The sequence below is a fragment of the Neoarius graeffei genome, chromosome 7, assembly GCF_027579695.1.
Source record: "Neoarius graeffei isolate fNeoGra1 chromosome 7, fNeoGra1.pri, whole genome shotgun sequence".
Taxonomy (NCBI): Eukaryota; Metazoa; Chordata; class Actinopteri; order Siluriformes; family Ariidae; genus Neoarius; species Neoarius graeffei.
This window is the reverse complement of record NC_083575.1, coordinates 65,112,577-65,125,396: the sequence shown is the minus strand read 5'-3', so window position 1 is coordinate 65,125,396 and position 12,820 is coordinate 65,112,577. Positions and strand designations below refer to the sequence as shown.

At 39.5% G+C, this 12,820-nt stretch overlaps 1 protein-coding gene across 1 annotated transcript in view; it reads left to right on the top strand.

Annotated features, from left to right (window-relative positions):
* Positions 1-12,820, top strand: part of dntt (deoxynucleotidyltransferase, terminal) — a 350,223-nt gene that overhangs the window by 86,515 nt on the left and 250,888 nt on the right. Inside the window, exons 4-6 of the mRNA XM_060926229.1 lie at positions 1,543-1,713; positions 7,585-7,656; positions 9,657-9,780. Coding sequence (XP_060782212.1) covers positions 1,543-1,713; positions 7,585-7,656; positions 9,657-9,780 — 367 coding nt within the window. The remainder of the gene's footprint in view (positions 1-1,542; positions 1,714-7,584; positions 7,657-9,656; positions 9,781-12,820) is intronic.

The window sequence follows — 12,820 nt, the reverse complement described above, 5'->3', positions numbered from 1 at the left end:
ATGTAATTAATATTATATATGCTGAATTTCATGTATGTTTCAGCTAACGACTCCCAGAAGTGAGGACATTGCAATCTCATCATCGCTGTTGTGCCATGCTCAGTGATAAGGACAAGGACATCCCGACACCCCGTCCCACTACTCAGCAGGACAGTAGTTTAGCGTCAAAGTGTGTTTCAGTGCTTAAACTGTTGGGCTATTTAGTTGGGAATTTTTACAGTGTAATAAAATGTGTTATTCCCTTATACTCATATTTTATTATTTGATGTTTGCATGGTAAATTAACATATATTCAAATAAAAACAGCAAATGAGGTGGTCTTCTTCCTTTCTACAATGCTACACGCTACATGATCGGTTCCTTGGTTCCTCCCCAATATATATACCCAGAGTCTTGCCCCTAGTGTCGCGTGCAGGTCGCGTGCGCTGCGTGCAGGTCGCGTGCGCTGCGTGCACACCACACATAGGAGTAGAAAGTGAAATGCACTTCTTGCACGTCTTGCGCGCTGCACAAATAGCAAGTGTGGAATACTTGTGTAGTACTTCTGAGGCACGTCACTCATACAATGACCTTGCGTCACTCATGCATCTTACTGTCATCGCAAAAAGCCCCTACTAGCCATGCTGCTGACTTGGTTCAGGTGTACAGAAGGCGTACGGGTCCCGTACGTAGTGTATGCGCTCTTGATTTGTCGCAAGACCTGTAGAATTTGCATGTGCAGGACCAAAAGTCTCCACAGGCAGTCTGCGACCTTCTACGGCGCTGAACACACGCAAGTGTCACGCAAATCTCAAGCATGGTTTTGCCAAATTTTTTACCGTAGACCACCCGTAGCAGCACGTACGGCAGGTTGTGAGTGAGGCTTAACAATGCCCATTGCATGGCAACATTGATGAGATGATGTGTTACAGCACAGTGTGATGTTACTGCTACTTCTACTGTACCACTGGTACATCCTGAAGTGTTTCATTTTTATACCACAGCAATATGCTAATGTGAAAAAAACCCTTTCATTTCTTCATGAAAAAGACATACTTTTTAACAGATTATATTTACATACACTTAAGTTGTGTAAAATCCATGAATCAAGTTAGTTCCTGTGATCACTTATGTATAGCAGCTCTCAAACATCACAGATTCTCATATTACAGAGAAACCACGAAGCACAGAGACTTTCCCGTGACAGTAAACTTACCGACACTGGAGACTTCTTCTATAAGGAATGTTAAACAAACCTTTCCTTACAGAAAGCTTCACCATAATGAAACAAAAATGAGTTTTTTTTTTTAAATCAAATTACTATTAAACTATTATTACACAGTTTATGTGGAGTGTCTGCCATACGAGTCCCTGTGAATGAGTTATTACTATAGAAATGATAACATGAGTCAGGATTAGAAAATGAAACCATGCATTTATATAAACCTGTGATTTAAATTCCAGCCAGTCAGAAATGTGGCGTTTTAGAAAATTAATCAACATCTTCTGACCAACCAAATTCAAACACAGAAGATCATTAAGACTCTTCATGTCATGCTATAGGATGCTCTGGAAGTACTGGCAGAGAGCTATGAGTTCGTTGAGAGTATAGGTCCATGTCTGGGCTTCAGGAGAGCTGCATCTGTGCTGAAGAGTCTTCCTGTGCAACTATGCAGGATCACTGACATTGAGGGACTTCCCTGCATTGGACCAGAAAGCATGGCTGTTATACAGGTAGGGGATTACAGATCTTTGTAGTTTTTACAATGACCTACATGTTTGTAGCCCATCTTCTCATAGGTGAACATGAATCCAATTGGAAAACCATCAAGCAATTAAATGAACATATATATGGGTATTTATGTCAGCTTAGATCAGCGATTCTCAAACATTTTCATTCAGAAAGTCCTTTCAGTGGATCAAAGAATGCCAACACCCTTATGATTGCAGCACAGAATAAATGTATGAATATAATAACTTCTCACATATTACTAGACTTTTATTCCTGTTTTCATCTATTCAAGTTTTTAACTTGTTACATTGTCTTAAAAGCTTCTAAAAATTACTTCTTTTTCTTCTTCTTTGTTATTATTAATTTATTAATATTACCAACACATTTCCTAATTTGATTAAAATTGCAGCAATCTCTTCTTTTATTACTTCAATTTTTAAATTGTATTTATTTATTTATTTAAACTTTTGCAGCCGATTAAGCATTAGATTAGAAAAGAAAACCTACACACTTGATGGACTGGTATAATTTGAAACTCATTTAATTCAAATGACCAGTCAGCTAAGCTTGTCACTTTAATACTTTAATAGCAAATAATAACTATAACAACAGTAATTGATAGCACTTGATACTGATTGCAATTTCCTCCATTATCTTGTCAATAAAATAATAATAATAATAATAATAATAATAATAATAATAAAAATAAAATCAGAGACTCTTAGCTGAAATTCACAGTCCCCTGGGGGTCTTCGTGTGCCACTTTGAGAACCACTGCTTTGGAGAATGATAACGATTCTGCCTTATTATCATCCTTATTGAGACACATGCATGCTGTGACCAGTATACTGATCATGTAAAAGAGACAGAAAAGACTTCATTATTACTCATGGGTTTATGCATTTCTCAAGGTTTAAGATTGGTACTGTTTTTTATTTTTCTATTTTTTATTTTTTATTTTATAAATGGGGGAAAAAGTTCAGATCAACATTTCAGTTTAACACTCTGTATAGTACAAAAACACAGTTGGCTAGGTCAACTGTTTCACTACTAATCCACAATGGAAATCTCAATACTGTGTTAAAAAAAAGTAATTCTATTTTTCAGTTTATCTTGGCAATATAAACACTACTGGATCAATATGAATATCAATAACCTAACAAACATGGCATAGTATTTCTTGAACACTCTCTCCATTCCTGACAGTCTTTTTGTCTGTATTGATTCTCCGTGACCCTGGCTTAGGGCTTCCAGCTGGAGCAAAAAATGGATCAATTCACTGATCAAATCTGGGCATTTTCTCAGCTATAACTTCTGCAGTGCTGCTAAACCTCAGATACCCATTAATACTTTGTTTGGGAATTCAAACAATGATTCAATACAATTCAGTACTTACAATACATTTACATTACAGGCATTTAGCAGATGTTCTTATCCAGAGAGACATACAACATACCCAGAGCAGTCTGGGGAGCGGTTGAGGGATAGGTGCCTTATTCAAGGTCATTCCAGCCATTGCAGTTGGTCCAGGGAATCAAACTGGTGACCTTTTGGTCCCAAAGCTGCTTCTCTATACAGTACATTATAGCATGGAAATGGTTTAAACTTGTAAGGAACAAACCCAAATCAACCTAAGACAAGGTCAGGAAATGTATGTATGTTTGCATGTGTGCAGATGTTTACATACTTCCATCCATCCATCTGTAGCCGCTTATCCTGTACAGGGTCCTGGAGCCTATCCCAGCTGACTATGGGCAAGAAGACCCTGGACAAGTTGCCAGATCATCGCAGGCTGACACATAGAGACAAGCAACCATTCACACTCACATTCACACCTACAGTCACTTTAGAGACACCAGTTAGCCTAACCTGCATGTCTTTGGACTGTGGGGGAAACCGGAGCACCCGGAGGAACCCCACGCAAACACGGGGAGAACATGCAAACTCCACACAGAAAGGCCCTCGTTGGCTGCTGGGCTCGAACCCAGGGCCTTCTTGCTGTGAGGTGACAGTGCTAACCACTACATCACTGTGCCCCCCTCGTTTACATATTTATTACGTTATATTATAGGCACGGTGGCGTAGTGGTTAGCACTGTCGCCTCACAGCAAGAAGGTCCGGGTTCGAGCCCCGTGGCCGGCAAGGGCCTTTCTGTGCGGAGTTTGCATGTTCTCCCCGTGTCTGCGTGGGTTTTCTCCGGGTGCTCCGGTTTCCCCCACAGTCCAAAGACATGCAGGTTAGGTTAACTGGTGACTCTAAATTGACCGTAGGTGTGAATGTGAGTGTGAATGGTTGTCTGTGTCTATGTGTCAGCCCTGTGATGACCTGGCGACTTGTCCAGGGTGTACCCCGCCTTTCGCCCGTAGTCAGCTGGGATAGGCTCCAGCTTGCCTGCGACCCTGTAGAAGGATAAAGCGACTAGAGATAATGAGATGAGACATTATAGGCATTTAGCAAATGCTCTTATCCAGAGCGATGTACAAGAAGTGCAAAAGTCAAGTACAAGAAGTGCTGAACTTCTAGGCAAGAAAGTTCTAGTGCCAAATGTCTAAGTGACAGAATAACACCTCATGTAATATTCTGTTGAAGTAACAATCAACACACAGCCAAGGAAAACAAGCCAACCATATAGCTGAGCTGACAAAGTGCAACTAAATAGAGAAAAATAAAACCCCAGTGGCTAACCCCAAGTCCTAATAACCAGGCTAGACAGTACACAGCCTGATACTATGGGTACAGTGGGGTCAAAAATCTGAGATCACACTGAAAATCTGGGATTGATAAAAATGGAAAATAAACAGAACATTTTAGATTAGTTTTTAAATATTTAAAATGAAGAAAGTAAATGTTCAATATCTCGCATATTTAACAGCAAAGTAGGTCATTCTGGAGAAGATAAGATAAGAAGACCTTTATTATCCCACAATGGGGAAATTTCCTGTTTGCAACAGCACAGTGGATAGCAGCAGAGGAAGACATATCAAGCCACACAAGTTAAAAAAAATATTATACCTAAGATAAATACTAACCAACAAGAGTAAGCTAGATTTTGAATGTGCCCAAACAAAAATCCATACCACCTCCCTTCAGGCCTCTCCCCAAAGCCACTCCTCCAAAACACATGAACATGCATTGCCTGATTACTGCTGAAGCATGAGTCCATGAGAACGTGCATTGGAGGGGAATATAGCACATTGGTGTCATATCCAACTAACAACATTCACCCCGAAAAACAAACAAACTGGATAACTCCCTCATTTGTCACCATTGCTGAAAAGCCATGTTCACTCTGGTTTGACCTGCTTTGCTGCCTTCACCTGCTTCACCCCACTGAATCTGGGGTTGGCGCAGTACTTTAACACCATTTTGGTGAAAGGCCCAAGTTACAGACTATAGCATTTTTCTCAAAGAAACTCACCCCACAGAATGTAACTATGACATTGGAAACCAGGAACTACTGGCCATGAAATTAGCATTGGAGGAATGGAGACACTGGTTGGAAGGAGCAACATACCCTTTCACCATGTACACTGACCATAAAAAGCTGTATCTCAAGTCAGCCAAGAGATTGACCATAAAAACCTGTACTTGAGTATTTCAAGTCAGCCAAGAGATTGAACCCCTGCCAAGCTTGCTGGACACTGTTATTCACCCGTTTCCAGCTCACCATAGCCTACAGACCCGGTTCCAAGAACATAAAAGCTGATGCACTATCCTGTGTATGCCCCTCCTTAGCTCCAGCCCAAGATTTAGGACCCTTTATCCCCCCAGCCTGCTTCATCAGTGCCCTCACCTGGGACATAGACCAAGAGCTTGCCCAGACTTTAGCCTATCACATTCCTGACAGCTGCTCCTCCAATCTCACTTATATCCCTACATGTCTCTGAAGCTGGCTGATCACTTGGGCATATACAGCTCCTGCAACTGGGCACCCGGGCAGCCAACACACCTATCAACTGCTCAAAACTAAGTACTAGTGGCCGAACACGCTCACTGATGTCAACTCATATATCTCATCCTTTTTTGCATGTGCACAGGCTAAAGTACCCTGTGCGCTTCCAGTAGGCAAACTTATGCCATTACCCACACCAAAATGTCCACGGTCCCACATTGCAATCGACTTCGTCACAGACCTTCCCAAATCACAGAACCACACAGTGATAATGGTCATCACCGACCACTTTTCAGTCTCTGAGACTCATCTCTCTACTCAGCCTTCCCACAGCACTAGAGACAGCAGAATTGATCTTTTCACATGTCTTTCGGTACTTTGGCATCCCCGAAAATGTTGTCAGTGATCGGGGCCCCCAGTTCACATCACGAGTCTAGACTAGGTTCATGGACAAATTGGAGGTCTCAGTGAGTCTAACCTTGGGCCATCACCCGCAGTCCAAAGGACCACTAGAGAGGGCAAATCAGGAGATTGGATGCTTCCTGAGGGTGTTCTGTGCTGAGAATCAGAGGGACTGGGTGCAGTCTGTCACAACTATTTAGCAGGGCAAGCTGTTGTAGGTATAACATTAGGTGTAACTGGAAATTTTGGCTGCCCTTTCCCTGCCATTTTTGTGTGGTTAGCTCACTAGTTTTACCAATATATCTGCCTAGCCTTGTGGAAGACAAGACAGGGGCAGGATGTGCACAGGTAGGCAGGTAGACAGGCAGGTAGGCCATTCCAATCATTTCATTTGGACCAAAGAAGTTATTGGAAGGGCTTTTTATGGACCTGCGACTGCCACAGATGACGGATTTTTTTCTTTTTATTGTTGGAGCATTTGATTTATTCATTGCTATTGGGATGTAAAGAAAATTTAAAGAAATATAACAATGCTTCTGGAAAAACGAAACAAAACAATCTAGCCTACTTCACCTTCAATATTCAAGTTTCTAGGTACTTATTTAAATGTAAGTAAATTTGTGATTTTATGCATAACAATTATTTGCCAAAGGCAAGGTGAATATCGGTGAATAATAAGTCTCCGTTATTATTTACTGATATTCACTGAGCCTGAGGCCGATAATTGTTTTAATATAAATACACTGGTGATTATTTTTTAAAAATTGTATTAAAAATAATTTATTTCAAACTCCAAAAGTGGCATGCAAATGGAATGTTGAGTCACATAAAATACTTTGTTTTGAAATAGACAAAACAAATCACAATTCCACCTTACCTTTGAATAGTTTTAGACCAAACTTCATAGCATCTTTAGTGCTTTTAGGAATAGCATTTTCTTTCATAATTTCTAATTCTCCTCACTTACGGTGACAAAGTGATTGGCAGCCATTTTGCTGCTGGAGGTGATTATCGAGAAATAATCCAAATCTCTCTGCCTATATATATATATATATATATATATATATATATATATATATATATATATATATAATAAGAAAAGGTCAGATTTTCCTCATGCTTAATCTGGTTTACTGAAGCATGTGTTTAGACAACACTCTGAAAGATTTGGTCTAACATGGATCATCAGGTTTTGCACAAACTTGTCCATAACAGCTTGAGGTGCACACTGTCATTAAAGCAAAAAGAGGACATACCAAAGACTAAGAAAGTCTGAAATTCATCTAAATATTTCAAAGATTCTCCTCTTCACCCAAGTTGTTGTCAATAATATCATTTGTAATGAAAATTCTTGTATTAAATTAGAAAGGAATGTAAAATAAAAGTATTATCACTAATGCTGTCAGACTTTTGGACCCCACTGTATATATGAAAAGCGTTTTGTATGAATTCAGAGGGAACGATTCACATACTGTCACCGGCATTATGTGACAGTAATTTAAAAAAAAATTAATTCTAGAGGCTTGTATGTACTTAACTATAAGTTTTTTTTAATATCATATCCTATTTTCTCCTGCAGGATATCTTTGAATGTGGATCATCTTCAAAAGTTGAAGAAGTATTAACAGATGAGAGATATCAAACTTTGAAGGTTAGTTGCTGAGAAGTAAAGGTAATATTTTCTTTGGAGAGAAAAGAAAGACTGTATTTATTGATGTTTTGAAGGGAACAGGAGATTGAGGTAGTTGATCATGATATATAGTTCAAAGCAGAAGCTGAAGTCAAAGATTTTCGACTTCTTACTGTCTATGTAATAAGAAAAATAAAGACTGAGTTTCATGGCGCTCTGCTTTCACAAATATTTCTTTAATGGTTTCCGCCACTCAGTTAATCAGTAAGTCCACTTCATGCTACAGTAATCTCTATAAATAATACATTTAATGAAACTGATCTCTATGTCAAATATCTTTGCATGTGACTGTATGAAACCTGACGCCATCAAATAATAAAGCACTGAAGCTGTGCAGCCTCTATTCAGTGGATGTTAGTGAAGCAGCACGATTCTTATAAAGATACAGCAAAGCCATGCATTGCTTGGACTGTATGAATAATTATATTTCTGTTTATAATACAATCCCAAATGAGAAAATGTTGGGATGGTATGTTGAAATTGAAATTAAAACTGACAACGATGATTTGTAAATACTCTTTGATCTGTATTACATTCAAAACAACACAGCAGTAAATTATTTGATTTACCTTATTATTATTTTTTCCCCCAAAATTCACACTTTTCAATGTTGACTCTTGCAAGACATTTCAAAGACAGTTGGTATGGTAAAGCATTTACCACTTTATAATGTTGCCATTCCTTCTCACAACACTTAAAAGATGCTTAGGGACTGAAGACACCAAGTGATGAAATGTTTCCGGTGTTATTTTGTCCCATTCTAACTGCAACCAGGTCTTAAGGTGTGCAACAGTATGGGGTTGTCATTGTCATATTTTCATTTCAAAGTTTGCCACACATTCTGTGTTGCAGACAGAGGGGACAGAAACCCTCTTCTTCCGCAGCCATGCCTTTGTAATGTGTACAGAATGTGGCTTTGCATTGTCTTGTTGAAATGGCCCTGGAAAAGATGTCATCTTGAAGGCAGTACATGTTGGTCCAAAATCTCAATGTACTTTTCTGCATTAATGCTGCCATCACAGAAGTGAAAGTTACCTTTACCAAGGGCACGGATGCAACCCCATACCATGACAGTCCCTGGCTTTTGGACTTATTGCTTGTAACCTTCTGGATGGTCCTTTATATCTTTGGTCCAGAGCACACAGCATCCATTTCTGACAAAAAAGTCCTGGAATATTGATTCATCTGATTACAATACATTTCCACTATGTGATGGTCCATCCCAAGCCCAGAGACGTTGTGCACAGCTAACACAAGGTTTCCTTTTTGCACAGTAAAGTTTTAACTGGTATTTGTGGATGTAACTCTGTATTATAGTGCTTGACAAAAGTTTATGAAAGTAATCCCCAGCCCATGTGGCTATATCAGCTGTAGATGAATGACGGTTCTTGATGCAGTGCTGTCGGAGAGATCGAGTGTTCAGTTTAGGTTTGCGCCCTTGCCCTTTATGCACTGAAATTCCTCCAGATTCCTTGAAAAGTTTAATGATGTTATGTACTGTAGAGGATAAAATATCCAAATCCCTTTGTATCTTATTTTGAGGAACATTGTTTTTAAACATTTCAATAATTTTCTCATGCATTTGTTGACAAACTGGAGCTCCTCAACCCGTTTGCTCCAAAGACTAGGCCTTTCCTGGATTCTGATTTTATACCAAATCATGATTACAATCACCTATTGACATCATCTGTTTCAAATCACATCATTATTTAATTGTTTTACCTCATTATTAGCCCTAAATTGCCCCCATCCCAACTTTTTTGGAATGTGTTGCAGACCTGAAACACATGAATGGATGTATATTAACAAATCAATTGAAGTTGATCAGACAAAACATGAAATATCTTTGGTTATACTGTCTGCAATGAAATACAAGTCAAAGTAAATTTAGAAATCATTGCGTTCTTTTTTTTATTTGCATTTTCCCTACAATCCCAACTTTTTCTGATTTGGGTCTGTAGCTTTTCACCAGTGTGTTTGGAGTTGGACCCAAGACAGCAGAGAAGTGGTATCGCAGAGGCCTGCGTAGCCTGGAGCAGATCGTCTCTGACTCCAGCATCCACTTAAACAAGATGCAAATAGCAGGTAGCACATTTATAGTTATCACAAGTAACAAACGTGATCAAATACTAAATGCTAGGATATCTGTTCTGGAGATACTTACAGTATGTTGAATTCATTTGTTTCCTTTTTTTTGATGTGTGTCTTTAATTTTGTCTTTTTGGAATTGTGTGCTTTCATAGATAAACTTTGGTCTGATAAACTATGACCTGATTCTTCGATTAAAAACCTTGGATGTAAACTTTTCCTGCAACTGTAATAAGGTTTTGACATGTTTGTGCTTTCTACCTATACTCACCTGTCATATTTTTAGAATGATCTCATCTCATCTCATTATCTGTAGCCGCTTTATCCTGTTCTACAGGGTCGCAGGCAAGCTGGAGTCTATCCCAGCTGACTACGGGCGAAAGGCGGGATACACCCTGGACAAGTCGCCAGGTCATCACAGGACTGACACACAGACACAGATAACCATTCACACTCACATTCACACCTACGGTCAATTTAGAGTCACCAGTTAACCTAACCTGCACGTCTTTGGACTGTGGGGGAAACCGGAGCACCCGGAGGAAACCCACGCGGACACGGGGAGAACATGCAAACTCCGCACAGAAAGGCCCTCGTCAGCCACGGGGCTTGAACCTGGACCTTCTTGCTGTGAGGCGACAGTGCTAACCACTACTCCACCGTGCCGCCCACTTTTAGAACGATTTTATTTATAATAAATAGAAACTAGGACTGCCAAGGGGCACAGTGGCCAAAGTCAACAGCCAGGTTTTAAGAGATTGGAGGTTGAATGGTTTACCCAGAGCCATTGGGGTCAAGAGACAATAAATGACCCTCCTGAGTGTCTCTGAAATCATGCACATGGGAAAGCCATGGCCTACTGGTTAGAGAAGTGGTTTTGGGACCAAAAGGTTGCTGGTTTGATTCCCTGGACCTACAGGAACAGCTGAAGTGCCTTTGAGCAAGGCACCTAACCCTCAACTGCTCCCCAGCCTGCTCTAGGTATGTTGTACATTGCTCTGGATAAGAGTGTCTGCTAAATGTCAGTAATGTAATATACAGTCCCCTTCCAAAATATCAGAACAACTTATATTTACCTTTTCATGTCTAACCCAAATGTCATTTAGTATATAGCAAAAACAAAAGAATTGGCCTTGCTGTTTTAGTACTTTTGGAGGGACTCTGTATGGAAGAGTTAGTGCTACAAAATGATGCTGTGGCTTCAGGTGTCATGGCTTTCTAGTTGGCTTGTGATAGGGAAAACAACTAAATTTGGGTGAAAAATACAAAGAAAGAGGAGTACAGGATCAAAATAAATGGAGAATTAAGAACTAGTGTAAGCAATACTTACTGTGCTGAGGCGCATGCTGAGAGAGGCAATTTGTGACACTAATATTGATTTTAAATAACTAAGAGAAAGTTCAGACATTTGGAACACACTGGTACAAATTCTTACATAACTTCTAATCAGAACATGTATTTATTACATAGCTTCACTTAGCTATGAGGGAGGCAATATTCTGCAAGTTTTGCACTGTTTACCGATTATTTGTTGCTTTAGCAATTCTGAAATTATACTAAATTACTCTAGCAAAAGTAAATCTTGAAATCACGTAAGCTGAGTGATGAATGTCTCTATCAAAGTGCCATTCATCATTTGGCTGTCACTGTGTTAATACTGGGTCTGCCACGTCTCTCTGATTCCCTGCAGGCTGTTGTGTTTGTTCCCGCATCGTTAAGTTGCCCAAAGCTGTATTGTGTGGGTTAATTTCTTTTGCAGCTCTCATCTGCAGCAGAAAATGCCCCCCCTTCTCTGAGACATTTCACTCTTCTCTTGGAGAGATGTGCACAATGTCCTGTATTAAGAAGCTTCACTGACAGGCCATTGGCTAGCTATAGACATGTTCCACACACAGACCTGGTGCCACATGGGGTTCTCACAGATACAGATGGCTGTGGGTAGATGAGATAGAGAGAAGAGCAAAATGCCAAGGCTTTGCAGCCCTCCTGCAGAAACACAATGAGAACACTCTGTCATCAGTCAGGCAGTTAAAAAGGCCAGCTGCCCAAAGGCCAGGCTCGCTTCCGTTATGATGCTTTTCCGAGTTATGATCTGATTGTGTTATTGCAGTTATAAAAATGTTAAATTGCCTGACCTGTTACAAACAGGCGGTAAGTTTCAACACTGCATCCTAATTTGGATTTCTAATGGAGGGTTGTGTTGTTAATTGCTGATTGTTATGAAAATCTGTTGTGCGGTGAAAGTTTAATGAGGCTCAGGTTTTTACTGCCACTACACAACTGATTTTTAATAGGCAGCTGGGGTAGTTTTTTTTATTTTTTTAATACACACACAAACACACCCACCCACACACACACAGTTGCACATGCAGACACTCATTTGCAACCTGCTGTCCTATAAACAAGCTTGTTCCTAAACAATTATGCAGATTGAGTTGAGGAACTTTCCGGGAAATATACGGCATGCCTCAGGTGCGCTGCACAGCACAATATATTAGTTGTTTGCTTGAATAGAACAGAATTTCTCCATCTCATTTTTAGGCTGTGCGAGTGTGCAGGATTTCTGATGAAAATAAGATTTACACCAGTCAAATATGATGAGATAGCTGTACTTAAAATCATACCAGTACAAATCTATACCTGCAGCATAATACGCTGAATATTACCAATTATTCAGAATCAGAATCACTTTTATTGCCAGGTATGTGAACACACACAAGGAATTTGACTCTGGTTTCACTTAGCTGTCTTAGTACAAACAGATAAAAAAAAAGCGTAGACAAAAAACAAAACAAAAAGTTATGTACATGTAGAAGGGTAAATATATGTATAGACAAGGATATATATACAACCCCGATTCCAAAAAGTTGGGACAAAGTACAAAATGTAAATAAAAACGGAATGCAATAATTTACAAATCTCAGAAACTGATATTGTATTCACAATAGAACATAGACAACATATCAAATGTCGAAAGTGAGACATTTTGAAATTTCATGCCTAATATTGGCTCAATTGAAATTTCATGACAGCAACA